The following is a 19,881-nucleotide window of genomic DNA, read 5'->3' as shown; positions in this document are numbered from 1 at the left end:
ACGTGATCTTACAGAGCCCACTTTGATTAAATAAAGAGACGGTATGAAGCGTTGGATGCGATGATGCACATGCTGTAGTATTTCAGATAACAGTTGATCATCGGGCAATGAACTGGTTGATCAATTATGCAATTAATGTTATTATTTTTAAGAGAAAGAACAGGACGGTTTACAACGTATGGATAATGAAATAAATAAAACAGAAGATTGAACTCCGTCTACGTACTTTTTAAAAGAATAGTAATGTTATGTCCTCTTGTGACCTTTCTAATTATTAACATGACAATATAGACAGGAAGACTGTAAATTTTCAAAATAGCTGGAACCGTCATTGCTTATATAATGATTTATTATAATACGTGTAATCAATGTCTAAACTTTAGTAACTACAAATCTAAACAGTCACATAAAATATAATCACATTTCATTACTGTCGTTGAAAACTAAAGTCTCACCTTAAATTTATTTGCATGCTATACAATATATATGTAAATATTATCGATAAAAAAAATGGAAGAAAAAAGTATTCATATGGTACCAACTGACAGGGTTCCACTAACAGTAGTATTTTTAATATAATATCCAAGTCCAAAATCGTTTCAGTGAGTCTTCGCTACTATCGACAAATAAATTCTTACAAAATTATCGAAATATATAAATTGGTTCTATTCTGTAAACGTTATCAGTCAAAGCAGCGGCGAATCTAAGTCATGATCTGCAGCCCAGGGCCCTGTTTAGTCAACGAGCCCCCTTTACGGTAAAATAAAAAAAAAAACAATTTAAATTAGAAAATCAAACCTTAGAAATAAAATATATTAAAATTGTTGTAGGCCCCCAAACTGTGTTTGTCCAGAGCCCCAAATTTAAAGGTCCGTCGCTGAGTTAAAGGTGAAGACCAGTGGACATGAATACTTTTATTTCATATCGTCTATATATATTATACGACTTATCATAATGATTAAAGCGTGAGATAAGCCTTTTACTGTAGGAAAATAAAGGGATATATGAATGTGTATCTTTAAACGAAGAACATCGGTGAATTCTGCATTTGTAATGTCATTTTCGTTCTCTGCTCGTCTTGGAGGTTATCAATGTCCAATCGTACACTGAAAAATATTGGCACCATAAGTATGAAATAAAGAAAAAATACAATCTGTAATATGCAATATACTAACCCTTGTATCAGTGCTCTGGCTCTGAATGCAGCTAAATGAGCGTAATATGTTGGTGCAGGATAACTGACGGACCTTGTGCAACGAGCGAACAGATGACAAAGGTAGTATGTCAACTGTTCAATTTCATCCTCCGTCAAACCGATTTCATTGGCAATGCATCTGTACTTCGTAGGCCTGGCGGTACCCTACAAAGTTATATCGCATTCAAAAAATATTCCACATTTTCATTACACAAATACGTTCAAATACAATGTTGTTCAACAAATTTTAACTCATTGCAGTCGAAGATATTTTAACTTTACACATCAGAAGTTTCATCGCACCTAGACATTTCAATTCAAAAAGATTTTATAACCGAGAGAAAGTGAGATGGAATCCATTTATACATACCACACTTACATTTTTAACAATTCATTGAAAATGATCATTTATATATACATAGTGACGTCTCGAAGACAACGCAAAGGGTTAACTTTTTTTTAACAACACTGTGATGTATTATACATACTTGAATGCTAGCATGCGATACAAGGTAGAAATCTATCTGCGTCGGGTGCGTGATCTCTGTGTCAACGATGGTGCCAGCTTGCACGTTCTTGTTCTTATCGTCCGAATTTCTTAGATCCGTAGGGAAGAAACGTGTGTGATGTCTCTTTTGAACAACGAGGAAGGTTATCGGAATTTTTATTTCCCCACTTCCCATTTTCGCGATAGCTCTTTTTATAGCGGATATCTCATAATGCATTACTTGGGTTAACTGGCCTTCGCTCACACCGTCTCTATGTAGACAAAAGTGGAATGTATGTATTTAGATCAAATGTGTTCCATATGAGAATTTAAGTCTCTTGTATAATGTTTACCGATAGAAGATGATTTTCTGCGGTTTCTGATTTGATGATTTATAAAAGAACAACAGCTGTTTCACCATTATCTCCTCAAGATCCTGGATCATTTCTTCCCTTGGTGGTTGGAGTCTCAGTTCGATGTTATATTGGAAAGCCGACGGATTATAACTAGCAGCGACCTAAATAAAAGGAAGAAAAAGATTATTTAATATGATGATAAAGAGAAGTGATCCAGGATAATTTTTACCGCTGCAATCGATGGTGTATCTGTAGAATCGGGGGATGGATGAGTTACGTCTGCACCAACTAACATACATGGGGACTGCAAGCATCGTGGGCTAAACATATTTAATACACACACTTAATATTCATCGACCAGAAATTTATAAAGAATCCATTGGATATAATTAATATTACTTTGTGGAAAGTATATGGTTAACACCGTTAAGTTTCGAATTAATCTTTAACAGAATGTTTGAAACTGTTGCAGATGTCAATCTGCGTAAAGTTGATCCTTTTATCACTTGGGTAACCATACCACCCGGTGTTTTCAATTCGGAGTACTGTTTCACCACACCTGAGAATTTTTTTAAACAATCGTTCAGAACGTTACTTTACATTTTACAAAAGGTTACAGTTACAATACTTACTGTACGCGTTGTCAAAACCCGGTATTATTGCTACAACCAACTTTATGTTTTGCTTTTTTTTCTCTTTAAAATACGCCTGTATTGCAAGAAGATCCCTTCGTAGATCAAAACACGCAAATGGTGTTTGCGCCTTTCCAATATTCATATTGATAGATCTACCTAAAGAACGAATTACAAGGGAAAATTGAAACTCGGACTTTTAGATTCAAAGTCCTACATTGTGTTGGTTTTAGATTATTTGCAGTATTTTTAAATGATGAACTAACCTATGTTTCGCAACTGAGGTTGAAAACCATCATGTAGATCGCGTTCGCGGGTTTGTTGGTCTAAGTTCAAGATAGTCCATTCATTGTCTGCTAGACTGCTTGCCTTTAAAAATTTCTCAGCCCTCCACTGTCCTTTCGACACAGTTACTTCTTTGAATGATTCATATTTTAATTTAGGAGCTGGTAGTACCCGAGCCGGTACTTTTTCAAAATCATGACTCACTGACAGCTTAAACTCCTGTACAAGCGCCGGCTGCTCATTTATTTTCATCTTTGAAAACTAAAAAAGTACTCGATGTTAGTAAAAATTGACTTATGAATGCCTAAGTGTACAGTATTCCTACTCCGTTCATAATCTTCTGCTTGCGTATATCGGTGCTAGTCGCTGCATATCTGATCATCTTGGTTGTTTGACTCTCATCCATTTTCTTTTGCGTGACTTGACCAGCCACGATCGTACACAACTATAGAATATAAAGTAAAAATCGTATGCTTAAGTCGTGTGTGAAAATCTTCGAGCAAACCGTATGCGTAGGTGAATCTGCACAGAATACCTACCTGCCCTCCAATATCAATGATTTTTTGTGGGATACGGTGTAGAAATTGATGTTTTCAACAACTTTTTTCTTTGCACATTAGCGGCGATCTCGCGTATGTCTGTGGCACAAATGTATGAAACTAAGAGAGATAGCCATAATCATGAAAAGGAAAAAGTAGTTCAACATGTTGAGAAGTATAACATATCCAAAAATCATCGAAATCGGAGGGTAGACAGCTGTTCTGCAGGTTTACAAATGCGTATATAGTATATACCTCGATCGGCAGATGTATCCTCCGCTGATTAGTTCGAGATCCTACCCAAAGGCAAGGCAATTCTGGATACTTCAATCTGAAATTTTTCTGTTGGGCAAAGTACTGCTCAACGGTGCACATTTGCCCGTTTTCTAGAGCAAACCGATTCCTTCTCGGACACTCAACTAATTCGTTTACTCTGTACGTTCTTTTGCTGTTAGGTTGTCCTGGTATCTCGTATTGAACTTTTAATCCTTTCAAAAACTTCGTTATTTTTTCTTTGTTGTACTCCACATCTCTCGGTGTTATATGCTGCAAAGGATTCTGATCTCTAGGAGATTTGCACAAATCTAACAACAAGTCGATAATCGACTGAGGAGTTGGGAATCCTTTGTGGGCAACTAATTTGAAAACATACATTCATTACGATCCAATTGTCGTTCAGACTAGAAAACAATAAATACATGAATACAACTACGATAATATCTTACCGTCTACGTTCAAGTAAGGTTTCCATCCGACCACGGCGGACTGGAAAATTCCGACCCACAGGTCTAAGCCATTCGACAATGGCACAACTCTACCTTCTGGCGGTTGGAAAAGCGATCTGCCCACCTATTCAAGAATAGGATTTTTATGTAAATGTTCACATTTATATTTACATCTACACCGGGTACGGGAGTTAATACTAAAAGCATCTTAATGTTTGAAGTAACTTACATTAATAGAAGTGGATGCTGCTCCATGTCTCAGAATGATATCCAAAGCTTGTAAACCCCGTTGTTCATTTAGCAAATCCGTGAACCCACACTTAACATTTTTCAACCATGTTAGATCAAGAGTCGCTACTCTTTTTAAATACACCTTGAAGGTGCGTTGTTGTTGGCGTTCGTTATCGTAAACACTCACTTCTTCTCGCGGCTACGAAAAAAATGTTACGTTCAAATTCTAGATAGCGTGATACAGTGCTTATTCACATATCCTTAGTAACGCAGAAAGTTCGCGAACAAATTTAAGTTGAATGTAGCATAAGTTTACTGCTGTTTGTAAAGTGCATTCCATATACATAGTAAGCAACTAGTTATCATTTACATACACTTTCTGCGCCGAATGGAAGATCCTTTGCGCTGTACGCATTCTTTTTGCCATCAAACGCCGGATGTCTGTTTGGAAAACACATTTTCCTGTAAGCTTCAAACGCTGGTCTCAGCAAAAACTTTGGCTTATCCGGTTCGATAACCACATCATAATGTGAGATGTGCGGTTGAAACTTATTGAAGTTGATTTTAAACATATTCGTTTCCACAGTAATTGGCCTTCCCTCTGTTCCTCCATTAGCTTTCATTCTCATCGGTATTTGCTTCAAGTACATTTCAGTCAGCTCATCTGTTAATTTTCCCGTACCTCCGCAATAAGTTGACTATGAAAGTAGAAACAATGAAATACGAAGTCTATTAATTCAATACAAATACTGCAATATGTACATATTGCATTAATAAGTATACATTACCATTTGCCATTGTTGCTGCCGCACTGGTTCACTGGGTGGTTTCTGTTTCTGTGGCCCAGGTTTACCAGATGGTCCTTGTCGTTGCTGCTGAGGCACAGGTGCTCTCTGTTGCCATGCATCAGGTGGTCCTTGTTGTTGTTGTTGTTGCGGCACAGGTGCTCCCTGTTGCCATGCACCAGGTGGTCCTTGTTGTTGTTGTTGCGGCACAGGTGCTCCCTGTTGCCATGCACCAGGTGGTCCTTGTTGTTGTTGTTGCGGCACAGGTGCTCCCTGTTGCCATGCACCAGGTGGTCCTTGTTGTTGCTGCTGAGGAGTAGGCGGTCTCTGTTGTGCCTGCTGGGGCACAGGTGGTCTCTGTTGTGCCTGCTGGGGCACAGGTGGTCTCTGTTGCCATGCACCAGGTGGTCCTTGTTGTTGCTGCTGAGGAGTAGGCGGTCTCTGTTGTGCCTGCTGGGGCACAGGTGGTCTCTGTTGCCATGCACTAGATGGTCCTTGTTGTTGTTGTTGCGGCACAGGTGCTCCCTGTTGCCATGCACCAGGTGGTCCTTGTTGTTGCTGCTGAGGAGTAGGCAGTCTCTGCTGTTGCTGCTGGGGCATAGGTGCTCCCTGTTGCCATGCACCAGGTGGTCCTTGTTGTTGCTGTTGTGGAGTAGGCGGTCTCTGTTGCCATGCACTAGGTGGTCCTTGTTGTTGTTGTTGCGGCACAGGTGCTCCCTGTTGCCATGCACCAGGTGGTCTCTGCTGTTGCTGCTGGGACACAGGTGGTCTCTGTTGCCGTGCACTAGGTGGTCCTTGTTGTTGTTGTTGCGGAACAGGTGCTCCCTGTTGCCATGCACCAGGTGGTCCTTGTTGTTGCTGCTGAGGAGTAGGCAGTCTCTGCTGTTGCTGCTGAGGCACAGGTGCTCTTTGTTGCCATGCACCAGGTGGCCCTTGTTGCTGCTGTGCCTCAGGTGGACCTCTTTGTTGTTGTTGTTTTTGGTGCTGGGCTCCACCTGGTTTCTGTTGCCATGCACCAGGTGGCCCTTGCTGTTGCTGCTGTGCTTCGGGTGGACCTCTTTGTTGCTGTTGTTGCTGCTTGGGTTCACCTGTTTTTTTTTGCCATGCACCAGATGGCCCTTGCTGTTGCTGCTGTGCTTCAGGAGGACCTCTTTGTTGCTGGGGTCCACCTGTTTTCTTTTCCTGTGCCCCAGATGGACCTTGCTGTTGCTGCTGTGCTTCAGGAGGACCTCTTTGTTGCTGGGGTCCACCTGTTTTCTTTTCCTGTGCCCCAGATGGACCTTGCTGTTGCTGCTGTTGTTGCGAAGGTACTTGTTCTGACTGTGCTTTCTTCTTTCCCTTCCCTAGATACCGCAAATAATTTTAAATAATGGTGTTATAATATTTGACAACATTTAGGGAAAAATTTGTTTTCAAATCATTTTGAAATTATTAATGATCATCCTGAATGTCACCCTGATTTGACAATAGCAGCACAGATAGATCAGATCAACAGGAATACAAACAGTCATACACTCAATGTTCGTTACATGAAAGACATGTTCTATTTACCAAACATAAATCGAAATATTGAATCAATCAACATGTATTATTATTCTACCATATTGTCGAAACTCTATAAATAAATACATGCTTCATAAAGCATTATACAAATAATGGTTATCCTGTAACAATCATAAATTGATATTTAGAAATATCAACATGATCATATGGAGCTACGTTAAATACGTTTAGAAAAAATTCAAAATTCTTGGAAATCATCATACGAAAATAACAGAAAACGTCACGAAATATTGCAAGTAGCACAAAGAAGTATTACAGACATCAGCTCAAAAAATGGCTAGTGTTGGCAATAATAGATGCGAAAAAATACGTTACAAAGAATCTATTTGAAGTACGTGCTAACGGTTTCCGAAAGTATTACGGGGTCATACCTTTCTTTCCCATGGTGTTTAATTATCCACTAACTGCACAAAGTGAAAACAATTCGAAATCCTATTTAGTAGGTTCGTAATATTCTCCACTGTTCTATAAAAGCGCAATTCGTATAATCACGTATAATACGTTGTATCTTCTTATTCACTCTTCTTCAGCACGAAAGTACGTATTAGATGGTATCAGACCAGTATCAGACCTGGTATTAGTCATCTCATGCACGAAATACAAAATTCCCCGAGAACGAATTTTTTATATATATATATTCAATACTGTTGTATTCAGTTGTATTGATTCCAATTTCTCGAACTTTCGGATTAAAAATATCTAGGCAGGTAGTTCCGACCAGTTCCGACTTTTGATTGGTAGCCTGTACGTCACTGATAATTTCTGATTCTGATTATTCTTACTGGATTACCATGGATTACTACTGATTACTACCAAATCATACGCAGAAACAATTCGTTTTACTCTATGTATGTATTTACATAAAGACCAATAATGACACAATCATCGAGTATTTTTATTATATATTTATTCAAACGATCAGGAAAGAAAATGACATTATATATATACTCGCCCTAATGCGACACGCGTATATAGTTCATGCGATACGGGCCTGAGGTCGTTCGAGAACTACATACGACGATTGGTATTTTCAGAGAGGATATGTTATACGCAGTTATACGTATTATATATTTTGTAAAACTTTATACATATATATCCTCTCTGTACATATATAATATATAGCATACATTGGCATACATACATAAACACACATTTTTTTAATACTGAAATTACCCAGACAGCACACCGGCTCGATTTTAGCCGGGCCCCTGTGCACAAAATGGCGCGAATTTCACCTGCAGGGGGCTCGAGCCTAGGGCCTGCCGGTCGGGCCGGTGTTCGGCCGATTTGCAAGATTGCAAGGGTGCGGGATTCGCGTTCTCATTTCGTGATAATACAAACACGGGTTTTTTCAGTAGTCAAAAACGCCAGATAAAAGATCAATCTAGGCAGAAATCGCCCTCAAAGGTCTTATTTATTAACTTATTATACTTTTGTCGGTAAAAAGGGAGACTGCTACGCATTTGCACAGTACTGCCACATTGATGCGACCCGCCCTGTGTCGTGCATGCGCGAGAAAAGTTGGGCTCAATCCAGCTCAATCGAAGCACTGATTGGCCATATTAGTGTGACCGTGCTGCCCTCCCAAAAACAGGCTGAATTTCGGCCCGGCCGGCAGGCCCTGGGCTGGAGTCCCCTGCAGGTGATATTTGCGCCATTTTGTGCACAGGAACCCGGCTGAATCGGCCTGTCTGGGTCTCGACGCAGCTCCAAGCGTTGTGTTTGCCCGTAACCTGTAGGTCAGGGGCTCTGCTGGCTGGGTCCGGTGGTAGGCTCTGTCAGACTGTGTTATCTGGGTAGGTATGGATAAGAAAGTTGAATACTTTTTATTGTTATCATTACCGTTCTATCTGGTTGTATACTGTTGTATACATAGAAAACGTAACGTAATTTTAAATTTTAAATCTACGTTATATCCCTGACAACCAAAAATTTCTTTTCTGACGTGCGTCTGTGCGCGCAGCTGTAACTTGTTTTGCCGTTCGTTGGCGCAGAGCTTCTGGAGATGGGCAGAACGAAGCCAGAATGCTGGCGGTTGGACCCTGAATCTGCCTTTGTGAAAGGGCTCTGTATGCTACCCCGCAATAATACAGATAATATTTCAACACAAAGAGCATTTGGAAAAAGTGTACAGAAAAAAATTTCTTCTATAAAAACGTACACTATAATTATTTATAAAGTTCCAAGAGCCAAATTGCAAAAAAGGGCTCTATATGGGACCCCGCAATAATGCAGAGAATATTTCAACACAAAGATATTAGATAAAGATATAAAAAAATATTGCTTCTTCGCTAAATGCAGCTGTAGTAGGCTCATCGAAAAAACAAACTGTTTCGTATTCTCTGTCAGCGTCTCTCCTGCGAGAAACATATCTATCTCTCTGTCTTTGTTTGTAGTTCACCTCTATGCCGATAGCCGCTGATAATGGCACTAGTTTCGCTCCGGCGCACGGTGACACGGAACCCCATATGGCAATTGGTCTACTCTACTACTCCGTCTACTCCTATAGCTGGTCTGTGCCGCTATGGCAGTAGCTGTTATGCTTCTTCGGGGAATGATGGGAAGATGGCGACGTATTTGAAGCGAACGTCAAAATTGTTTGATATTTCTTTGTCACGACCGTCGGTGGACATTAGTCTTCGTGATCTGATATGTCCGGTGTGCCGTGGCATCCTGATCGAGCCAGTAACGTTACCGTGCACGCACAGTTTATGCTTAAGATGTCTCAGAGGTACATTCGAACACAATAGCTTGAGCTGTCCTCTCTGTCGAGTACGAGTTGGTTCCTGGCTACGTACGGCGACCAAGACTGAAACATTGGTTAACAACGGTCTCTGGGAACTAATCCGGACGAAGTTTCCGAAAGAGGTCCAGGACAAGTACAACGGCGACGACAAAGATATCGAGCTGGATGCTGGTGAGTTTCTTATTGAAGAAGATAAACAAACGTAACATAACCTCTGTCAGTAGCGTAGCACATATATGTACGTGTGTGCGTGTGTGCCCATACACGAATCAGTGACAACCTGTGTAGCCTCACGTTTGTCTTAAGTAGCTAGAATAATTCCTTTTGATTTTCTATGAAAATTCAGAGTTTCATTTTAGTTGCCATAGAGTAAGGAGAATCTGTTGTTCCAGTCGGTTTCAGAAATGTGTTGTTTGTAGTTTATCCGACTGGGTACATGTGCGTGGGAATACAGATAATTTCTATCTTTGTAGAATTTGTTGCTGCTAATAGAATACTCAGCGAAGCTGGCGAAATCCGTAAGGAGTATGAGGTGCAACTTCAAATGGTCGAAGAGGAGATGCAATGTCAAAGGAAAGCTGAACAGATAGCCAGCGAGGCTTTGATTCGCAAGATTCAGGAGGAGGAACGGCAACAGCTGAATCAATTGGCACAGGATCAATTGCTTGCCAAAACGTTGGCAAAAAAGCAAATCGTCGAAAAGCATAAAGACATTGCTAAATGTTATAACGATTGTCCCAGCACCTCCACTACTTCTTCCCTGGAAACATCGAAGTTCAATGCAGTCGCTATGACTGAAGTTAATCCGTATAGATTGCAATTTCATAGTACCGAGTGCGAGAAGGAGATGCCTTTAGAATATCAGGACAGCTCTGGGTTAAGGAGACAGAATATTGCGATGATATCTAAGATACACATAGATAGGCACGCTTCTAGTACAAAGAATAAGGATCTGTCGGCCGAATGCAATGATGGCATGGTGAAGTTTTGTTGTCAGAAACAAATCCCTATATATAATACCGTTGCCAGGACACTGAAGCATCAAGCGGTAACAAAACTGATAGAACCCTGTACCTCGGATTGTCCCGCAGAGACTGCAAAGGCATCTCTGAAAATCTATGGTACCCGGAGCAAAGAGGAGTTACATGTACCGAACGACGTTGTAAATAGCAAGAAGAAAAGTTTAGGGGTGGAGGTGTGCATGACCTTGGCCGAGGACGACGAAAGAACTGGCAGCGCGGAGAGCGCGGGCAGTCACGACAGCATCAATCAAGAAATTCATCATTTCAAACCCATCAGGGCAATGCCACGGACGCCATTGAAAATGTCCACAGGTTGGAATATTATTCTTCTCTTTGACCTCCTCCCCCCTTCTGACTATTCATTAATTCTATTGTTATTCTATTCTAGATGGGAGACCAATAGACCCAAAATTAATTCGAGTCGTTCCTGTCTTGAAAAGAATATCGAATGTGATGCCGAAACCTCCTGCTCAGGCACACTTGAAACGAATCATTGGTTGTTCCTGGAGCGCATTTCGAGGTATGTAAATTCCATAACAGCGTGAAAACTTATCTTACTAACTCTGGTTCTTACTTGACCTCTACTCTCTATTCAGCCCCTCTTTACACTAGGTTCACGGGACACTAAATGTGACTATTGTACATTACTTTATCAAAATAACAACGATGTGACTATCCAAATTTTTAGCCATTTTTTTATAATATATACCGAAGGAAATAAATCTTAATAATTGTTAAACTATATGGTAAGTGACCATTAGACTGTGAATTTTCTGCGTTTATGACAAAAATGAGTAGATCATATGTAAGAAAGCAAAAATATTTAGAGAATTTGAATGGTAATTAACCCTCATTTAAAATAACGTTAATTGTATTCATGATTACTTTTGACCACCTAGATTACATAAAATCCACGATTTTGTGAGATTTTTGGGGCTGATTCAGCAGTCGACGCGTTAAGCAAAACACGAACCGCTCAACTTACATACTTTATTGGTCGCAGGTAAAAGCAAGCAGAGCTTCAAGGAGAAGGAAGCGCCAAAGGAGGACGCGGAGATAATCGAGCCGAAGCCTTCGACGTCCTACAACAGTCAGTCTCAAATCGTCCCGAAGAAAACAACGAAGGCTCAGTCGCAGGACACTGGTCACAAGCAGCTCGACCTGGTTGCAGAGATGTCGTTCGATTCGAACAAGAATTACGCGAAGTCGTCGAGTCGGATGGTGAATGGCGCGAGAATCGGCAAGAAGTTGACGTTGGAGGACCAGTTGGACATGGAGAAGATTCAGAAGGCGTGGAAGTCGCATGTGGGGAACGGGATGGCGTGCAAGTCGAAGCGGCAGAAGAACCTGTGGTCGAAGAAGGACACGAGAAACGCGGCCGCCAGCAAGTACACGGAGGATATCGAGGCGCGACACTCGACATCGTCGTCGGCGTCCGTAAAGCTTAGCTCGCCTTGCGACGAGGACTTCGAGGTGCAGGGGGAGGACCACGTCACGATGGAGAACATAGCGGAGCGGATAAAGAGGAGGCGGACGAACGTGGACAAGAAGGAGAACGGGCTGTCCTCGTTGAGCTTGGATTCGGAGGCCGGGATCGTGAAGAGGAGCACGAGGAAGAGGCTGTGCCGGAAGGAGGACATCGAGTACAAGACCAACGAGGACGTCCCGGCGATGGTGCAGAAGAGGAGTCGAACCAAGTTTGTCCGGGGCACGTTCTCAAAGTCGAAACAGCGGCGGGTGTGTCGGTCGAAACAATCCAGCACGGAAAGCTCGGAGAAAAGCGACGCTTCGGTCAGTTCTGGGTTCAACCTGGCCAATTTCGGTCGCAGGAAAGCTACCAGAAATCCGAGGCATGCGGTCAGCTCATCCGGGAACAGTGAGCAGGATCCGATGTACGAGAATGCGGACGACGCGAACTATAATTCGTCAGAGTCGTGCAGCGAGCTGCCGGAAACCGTCCCTGAGAATAATAACACTACCACCGAGGTGGAGATGAGTACGGAGAGAAACGTCCTCTCCGACGAGGAGATCGTCAAAGAGCAGGAGCGAATGGAACGGCTGGTCATACAGGAGAGAGAGGACTTCGAGCTGGCGCAGAGACTGCAGGCGAAATTCGACGAGATGGAGAGAATAGCCGGTCGGACCAGGCGATCCAGAAGAGCGATCGAGGATGAGTCGGTGCACCTGGATCTGTACAAGATCGAGCCACATACTGCCAAATCATCGACCAGCCTGAACCTCACCGTGAGTACGGAGGCGAAGAAACGGGGGAGGCCCTCAAAACGAGTGAAATAATCACACACACAGACAGAGAGATAGGGAGAGAGAGATAGAGAGAGATAGAGAGTGAGAGAGAGAGAGAGCGTCCACTATTCGTCGTTGCATCTGACCTGCGAACCCTCCAAACGGATGTTCCTATAAATTGTAAAAAGAAAAGAAAGAGAGAGACGAGAGAATGCCGAGGTTTGGATTTCCTTCTTGTACAATACTTTTAATCGTATGTTTAATCGAATTATTTGCGTGGCATCAAATACGTACCTGGATGTGTTACTGCGACCGTGGAGAAAGAAGACAAAGAAAAGGAAAGGACGCGCGGCTATTATTTACCGAAGCCTTACTTGAGACGATTAGATCATTCTTTCGGGAGAGTCTCTCCTGTGAATCATTTTTCTTCTTCTACTTCTTCTTTTTCTTCTTTGTTTCTTTTTTCGTTTAAATGTTTTTCGAACGAGACAGTGAACAATGGGAGACCATCGCAATACATAGAATAAATTTTCTCGAGATTAAAATCATAGCTTTAACGAAAGGTTACAGTATTTTACACCATTTCGTCCCTCATAGCGGTCAGCTTACGGTGCATGTCTCTCGCAAGAGATTATGCCAAGAGACCGCGTGAGTCCCCTTGTTTTGTTTTTCTCATCTCATTCTCTTTGCTTTTTCTCGAGAGACTAAACGACAGCGAGAAACCGCCCATGACGGTACTTCGACGCTCGTAGGGTCATTTTTGTAGCGGCCTTCGTCATCGTGCTACGATCGAATAAATTTAACGTACTATCGTCGGGTTGGGGACTAGACAAGTTCCACCGTGGCCATCGACACTAACCAAACCAATGGGAAACACATGTCGTGTTACCGATCTTCGGAGACACTTTGTTCGGTGAATAGAAACTGGGAAAGTGGCCAAATATGGAGTACCACCTCGCTTTTCAATTATTATTCTTAGACAATTATGGGAATACTCCGGATTTTTATGTAAAATAAAAATTGTGGCAAATGTAAGTGTAGCTACGTAGAAACTACGTAGACATTTATTCCCTGTTTTAATGATTTTAATGCGTTGAAAATGGTACAGTAGTATTTTTCCATTCTTGGAATATTTTTACTGTTTTGAATTGTGTGGAGCTACTCATTTTTGACAGAAATACATAAAATCCGCACTGTACTTGGCTATCCTCTATTTGCAGTTAATTTAAGAGCAATCTTGTACTTTTAAGAACAAAAAAAAGCTGTAACAATCAATGCTGGCATTAGATATAATATTTTTGTAGAAAACAAAGAAGGAAATTGTTTTAGCCTTTACAATGATCCAGACACTATAGTAATAAGAAGACATTCGAAGAGGAATTATAAAATTGCCATTTACAATGCTTGTACATGTCCAAATATTAAAGTATCATACTACTCAGAAATAGTTGCACAAAAGATGCTTCATTTTTACAAGTTGTTCACACATTAACCCTTGAATGGGAAGTCTTGGACCCATTTTCAGTCTTTCCATGTCAATTTCAATCTTTCATCAGCCGGTTAAAATTGTTATCCAATAAGAGGATTAACATTAATTTCTTCAATATATGTTTAAAAATGTGGAAAAGAGTGGTATACATAAGGATTTGAATACGGTAGACTCCCGTATAACGCGACCAGAAATTTGTTTAAAAAGACTGTATATATGCATTCTATGGTGTAGTAATTGCACAGTACATGTACAAAACATTGTGTAAAATGACTGTACACTTACTGCCACAGAAGATATAGCTGTGGTTGCAAGGAAAAACGCCGCATGTCACCATTTCAAAAAAATTGAGTTTATGCGTTCATTGAGTTTCGTAGTATAGGATTGACGTATTTACCAGAAAAAAGTCATGAAAACAAATTCGAAAGACTCCAAAAAATAATGAAATTTATCCGATTTCCTATGTCGAAGCATTAGTGATGAAAACTTTAAACGGCAATATCTCGAAAGTGAAAGTGTGCGAATGCGGCGTTCTTCCTGACGATCACAGATAGATACACAGTAATTTTAAACAATAAGTTTTTCATTGCGTTACACGGGAGTCTACACGTAAATATGGCTTATGGAGATGTACAAAAATAAGTAACGTCTCTACATTTTTCAGAGATGATTACCAAACTAAAGGACCTAATTTTCCGGGGTCTAAAACTATCATTTTCATTTAACATCTTCACAATGTTGACAAAATAATCTCTGTAATTTGAACATAGTTCTTTAGTGTTACATGTGGGATATTTACACTGCATATTTGGCTACAACATTTCCCGGCGACCACCGAAAGAAACTACTAATTACTGAAAAGGAAAAAAAGAAGCGAAAGTTAGTTATGACCTGGCCCGATAAAAAATTAGGGGAGCGAGCGAACCTCACGGTGACCGCATAAGCATGCACACGGAATAATAATCGACGTTCGCCGACACATGCTTGTTTTCCATTTAATACTTAGAAGCGTGTGCGTACTGTTTTCGATCCCCGGATCGAACGCCGTATAGACAGCTATATTTTTTTACAGAGAGTCGCCTCGCATGACGGATTTATGACGCTTCCAGTCGTTTTCGTATAATGTTAGCGTTAAGTGCGTGAAAGAAAACTAAGTGAAACAGATAAAACTAGAAACAGACAAAAAACAAAAAAAATAAGTAAAGAAAGGAGAACGTGGTAGAGGTTCGAAGGCGCTTATATGTATGTATCCTCGGGCGATGCAGGACTCGCTGTTTCTCACGAGGAGTGAAAGAAAATTCGCGCAACACAAGAATTTTGCCTCGTGTTGTTTCTAAGTGCGCCCTTCTTAACGCTTTCGAAGTCAGAAACGCGACACGATCACTATGAAATCCTGGAATCCCTGGCATCTGGCGATCATGGCTCTAAGGAATTAAAAACCCTGCGTCCTCAGCAGGATCGCAATTTCACATGCACAACCGTTCCCCTTTTAATTCATGGTCTCTGTTCCCGTGAATAGTTTTAGTATAAGATGGTCATTCTGTTATCTGCTTGTTTTAAATTTGTTGTTTAGGTACGAAATATTTATCGAAGTTCCTAAATTTTGATCCATAGTTAAAAATTTGTAATTCACTGCCAAGGTTTTCTTGAAATCATTTTTAGTGGCAATAGCAGGTTCATCTTTTGTAAAATAATTTATGTAAAAAAAGTATTTTCGGACACTCTGCAGGTGCTCATTCTGTTAGCGTCTTCTACGATTCAACAAATTCAAGTATGTCCGAAATTGAAAGTAGAAATCGGTCATCAAATTATTAATATCAAACATCAATGTTTCATACAAAAGAGATAAGAATTCACTGTAGCTATACTTTCATTGAAAAATTGATTATTCTAATGCAAAATCATCAACCATTGTATGTTAATAACGTTATTAGTAGGTATTCTTGAAAGTGACAACGTTAACTAGAAACCTGAATAAGATTGAATTTGTTCTGCTTGACAAGAAAAATATTTTTATCTTGCAAACAATGAGGACGAATGAAACTCAGAAGCTGTTTATATCTGATTTTGAATAAATGAATTGTGACACTTGGAAAAGATATAATTCATGGTGTAAGATTATCCAAGGTTTTACACACACGTGGAACAGAGGCCTGTCTTTCATGTTTTATTAAGCTTTTAAAATACCAGTTTCTCCCCCTGTTTTTCCCAGCCATTATCGAAAAATCACACGTAGTTCCGAGGTATGAATCTCGATCGCAGTTCATCGCCGAGCTTACGTTCGCAAACACGGAAACCGATCACGCGCCATCGCAGCCATAAAACACTATTTTGTTCGAGCGTGTGGAGTCTACCGATTGTTATTTAAATATAGATCATATGTTATAGCGGTGAACGAATTGCTAGACGGTTGACGGGACGCGGGCTCGTCGTCGAGCCTCGGGGATAATCGAGGGATGATCTATAGAGCTCCTCGAACCTTGCCCCGCCAATAGCAATAGTCTTTGTTTCTTTTTTTTACTTTATACGAGATAGAATGATTATAGATAACGTATAATAATAGTTGATCGAATAGCGTACCGTACGTTCGAAGCGAGGAAACGTATATTTGTAATATTTCGGGGAGTATGAACATGTTTCGCGGAGGAATTTATGAAATTCGGGAAATTCGTTTCAATGTACTGGCAGTTTCATTCAAATTGATTACTTTAAACATTTTAATTATTGTTGATAATAGAAACGTATGTATATCGGCGGAAACGGTGATCCTGTTTGAAGAACAAAAACATTATAGTAAGCAGTGAAACTTTCTCAAGGACATATTTGTTCAGACTTTAAAGTCTTGGATATTTTTGTAAATGGGACTGTACATATATTTTTACTGTTATCGTGCAATTATCAAGATCAAGACAAACCCTATTATACCTACAATATCGTGATCTTGTAATTAAGAAATAGTACACGATAGAAAATTCATTTTATAATAATGTATATAAAATAATGGACAAGATTTGGAGTATATGTTGAAATAAATTTCCTTCACTGATTTTTCTATCATAATTTCATAAGTACATGCCATATATTTTTTGGTACTCAAGGTTGCTCGAAGGTCATGATGTTATAGATCTATTATATTATGATTCGTCGTGAACTTAGCTAATAGATAACATACAGTCCTAGTTTTCTTTTTAAAAAAAATCTGGCCTTGAGAAAATATTGTTCTGCGGCAAAATATTTATGTTCTTGGAACTTGATTAGTTTTCCTTCTGATATTGTTTTCTATTAACAGCAAGGATTAATATATTTAAGGTGCTGAAGCGATCAGAGAGAAAACGAGTGACTAATCGTTGAATTGAATTTGCAAGTTGTACGAATGTGTATAGAGAAGATATTTACGTATAGATTGAGTATATAAGACAGCGTCGATTAACAATTGTATTATCGAGGTGCGACTGGGGGGGTGGGGAGGGGGGTAGTAAGTAACAATACTTAGGGTCTAAGCTCGAGAACATGAGAGAGCGAGTTCAAGGGACGGAGGGGGTTGATGAACAATGAAATAACGAATTCGCGTAACACGAAATTTAGGAAAGAAGTCATTTTTTATATACGTTGCACACGGTTTGCAATACGAAGGAATGTATCGGGAAAGACGTGGCTCTTTCTCTGGTATGTTTTATATGTGAAAGAAACTAATAAATAACTGTAACTATTCGTCCCTGCGTTTCATTAAAATCTCAACACACGATTTTATGTGATTAACGAACGGAAGGTTTTAGTTCTTTTTTCAACGAAAACCTGTTTCAACGTAAAATTGCATTTCTGCTTTTTTAAACAGACAATTTTGTCTTGTTCCTGAAGAGTGAATGAAGAAGCATAAATCCTGAGGTAGAAGCATCGTTCGATCGCAGAGTTCTGCTCGATGATCGTTCGTGTCAGCGCTCGCTCAGTTTCATCGCGTTGCATCACCAGGAATCGGACCGCGTTGCTGAAAGAACGATATGTACATAATGCGCGTGCGACGACTGCAACTGCAATCGCGCGATCGCGCACCACCAGAATTCGGTCAAGGGTACCGCATAGGTAAATATCCTGGTGTAACGGTCTTACATAATGTAGCGCGGTCCCGTCGGATCTGTTTCCTGCCGACGAAATCACGGCGAAGAATGCGGCAAAAATTCGAAACCGATTCGACGCATGCACAATCGGCAAGGTGTCTAGCTCGCAAACGTGTCTGTGCGCTCTAATGCGGCGGCAACCGTTGCAAATCTGTGCGTTACGCACTCCCAAAGCCAATTTATGGGTGTCCCAAAAATGTTGTACTTCCTTGAAAGGGGTGATTCCAGGTGATTTGAAGTAACTTTTTCCTTTGTTGCGTTTTTCGTTAATAATCCCTTCACGAAGCCGCGGAGAACATTTTTGCAAAGGAAAAAGTTACCTCAAACCACCTCAAGAATCACCCTTTCAAAGGAAGTACAAGATTTTGGGACACCCTGTGTAAGAAACAAAAGCCTTGATGATATAGAATTATTTTTGGGGCGTCTCTGAGACTCCATAACACCGTTTACGTAACAAATCTTGAACGACACCGGTTGAAATTTGACAAATTGGTAAACAATTGAATTTTCTGTAGCTCGATCAATTTCCTCAAAAAGAATAATTTCAAACAGAGTTCCCCGTCGAGAAACGGAGAGCTAACCAGAAATCGAATTTCGCGAAGTCGAATTGTAAGAATAATTTTAATGAAATGGAAACTTCTAATTCGTGAGAACAGAACTCGCGGCAATCGATATGGGAGCCGCGTAGATTAATTTCGAACTCTTAATAAAACGACCCGTTGCAACGGCGCAGGATCTCGAGGCGAGAGTAATTGCAACATGCTTTCGAGCAACCCGTTGCACCGCGACGAGGGGGAATGGCGAAATAATAGGACGACGCGTGTACGCCACTTTCCCTGTAACACTTATTACCTTTCTAACCGTCGAAATTAAACGTTTCGAGCCGCGGCGACCCGTTTTCCACCGGCGTTTTCATCGCTCCGATGGAAAAGCGGTCTGATGTCGCGAATTAACGTTCCACCATCTCTGAAAATTGGATAGAGATCCCACAATTTCCCATATCGGGGCGAAAGGCTCTGCCGAATGGGATGCTTGAGGTTTACTCCGATTATGAATTACCGTCTAACTAGGAAAGATTAGGTTGCTGTGTGCGCCTTGTGTTGCGGACTTCACTTTATGAGAAACTTGAGCCTAATAAATGAAAGACGGAAGGTTCTATATGCAGGTCTTAATACTGATTTTCTAATTGCAAAGTGAACGAAATATTCCGGTTCGGAAGCCTTATTAATGAACAAAAATTCCTTCATTGCAATTTTGAAGATTTTCAAGTGATGGTGTATTTTCTGAAAAGATCGAATTGTGGAGGTTTAACTCTTCGTGGAAGTATTTCGATTTTAATCTTAATGAGCCTTAATTCGAGACTCGGTTTCCTAGGGGGGGGGGGGGACATTGAATAAAATAAAAATTTATTTAACTTCTTGACACACGAATGACATAAAATTAGATGTAACCAAAAATAGCATGTAT

At 40.6% G+C, this 19,881-nt stretch overlaps 2 protein-coding genes across 3 annotated transcripts; one reads left to right on the top strand and one right to left on the bottom strand.

Moving 5' to 3' along the window:
* Nucleotides 1-899: 899 nt before the first annotated feature.
* Nucleotides 900-7,535, bottom strand: Ago2 (Argonaute 2). 2 transcript variants are annotated; one of them, XM_076425462.1, is made up of 16 exons: nucleotides 7,170-7,535; nucleotides 6,524-6,578; nucleotides 5,239-6,451; nucleotides 4,825-5,148; nucleotides 4,449-4,649; nucleotides 4,220-4,343; nucleotides 3,750-4,129; nucleotides 3,281-3,400; nucleotides 2,937-3,216; nucleotides 2,671-2,829; nucleotides 2,438-2,597; nucleotides 2,268-2,358; nucleotides 2,036-2,199; nucleotides 1,684-1,954; nucleotides 1,176-1,360; nucleotides 900-1,106 (listed from the first exon to the last, which is right to left on the bottom strand). In XM_076425462.1, exons 1-16 carry the CDS (start codon nucleotides 7,180-7,182, stop codon nucleotides 1,019-1,021), a joined length of 3,828 nt encoding a protein of 1,275 aa, XP_076281577.1. In that variant the 5' UTR covers nucleotides 7,183-7,535; the 3' UTR covers nucleotides 900-1,018. The 2 variants fall into 2 exon arrangements, with proteins under 2 accessions (XP_076281577.1, XP_076281575.1); XM_076425460.1 differs by having other exon boundaries at nucleotides 5,239-6,578; nucleotides 7,170-7,534.
* Nucleotides 7,536-9,206: 1,671 nt separating this feature from the next.
* On the top strand, nucleotides 9,207-18,010 carry LOC143209769 (uncharacterized). The gene is made up of 4 exons (XM_076425882.1): nucleotides 9,207-9,715; nucleotides 10,018-10,878; nucleotides 10,955-11,086; nucleotides 11,570-18,010. The coding sequence occupies exons 1-4, from the start codon at nucleotides 9,223-9,225 to the stop codon at nucleotides 12,859-12,861; spliced, it is 2,778 nt and encodes a 925-aa protein (XP_076281997.1). The 5' UTR covers nucleotides 9,207-9,222; the 3' UTR covers nucleotides 12,862-18,010.
* The last annotated feature ends 1,871 nt before the right edge of the window (nucleotides 18,011-19,881 follow it).

The sequence above is a fragment of the Lasioglossum baleicum genome, chromosome 6 (assembly GCF_051020765.1).
Source record: "Lasioglossum baleicum chromosome 6, iyLasBale1, whole genome shotgun sequence".
Lineage (NCBI taxonomy): Eukaryota > Metazoa > Arthropoda > Insecta > Hymenoptera > Halictidae > Lasioglossum > Lasioglossum baleicum.
This window is presented reverse-complemented; position numbering and strand designations above follow the sequence as displayed.

What these genes read in the sequence shown, in the direction of transcription:
- Ago2 (XM_076425460.1), bottom strand. An exon ending in TATCGCATGCTAGCATTCAA is followed by an intron (nt 1,361 to 1,683) that starts GTATGTATAATA and finishes ATAACTTTGTAG; the next exon opens with GGTACCGCCAGGCCTACGAA. An exon ending in GCCAGAGCACTGATACAAGG is followed by an intron (nt 1,107 to 1,175) that starts GTTAGTATATTG and finishes AATATTTTTCAG; the next exon opens with TGTACGATTGGACATTGATA.
- LOC143209769 (XM_076425882.1), top strand. Translation starts at nt 9,223, where the DNA reads ATGGCACTAGTTTCGCTCCGGCGCACGGTGACACGGAACCCCATATGG. An exon ending in AGATATCGAGCTGGATGCTG is followed by an intron (nt 9,716 to 10,017) that starts GTGAGTTTCTTA and finishes CTATCTTTGTAG; the next exon opens with AATTTGTTGCTGCTAATAGA. An exon ending in TTCCTGGAGCGCATTTCGAG is followed by an intron (nt 11,087 to 11,569) that starts GTATGTAAATTC and finishes TATTGGTCGCAG; the next exon opens with GTAAAAGCAAGCAGAGCTTC.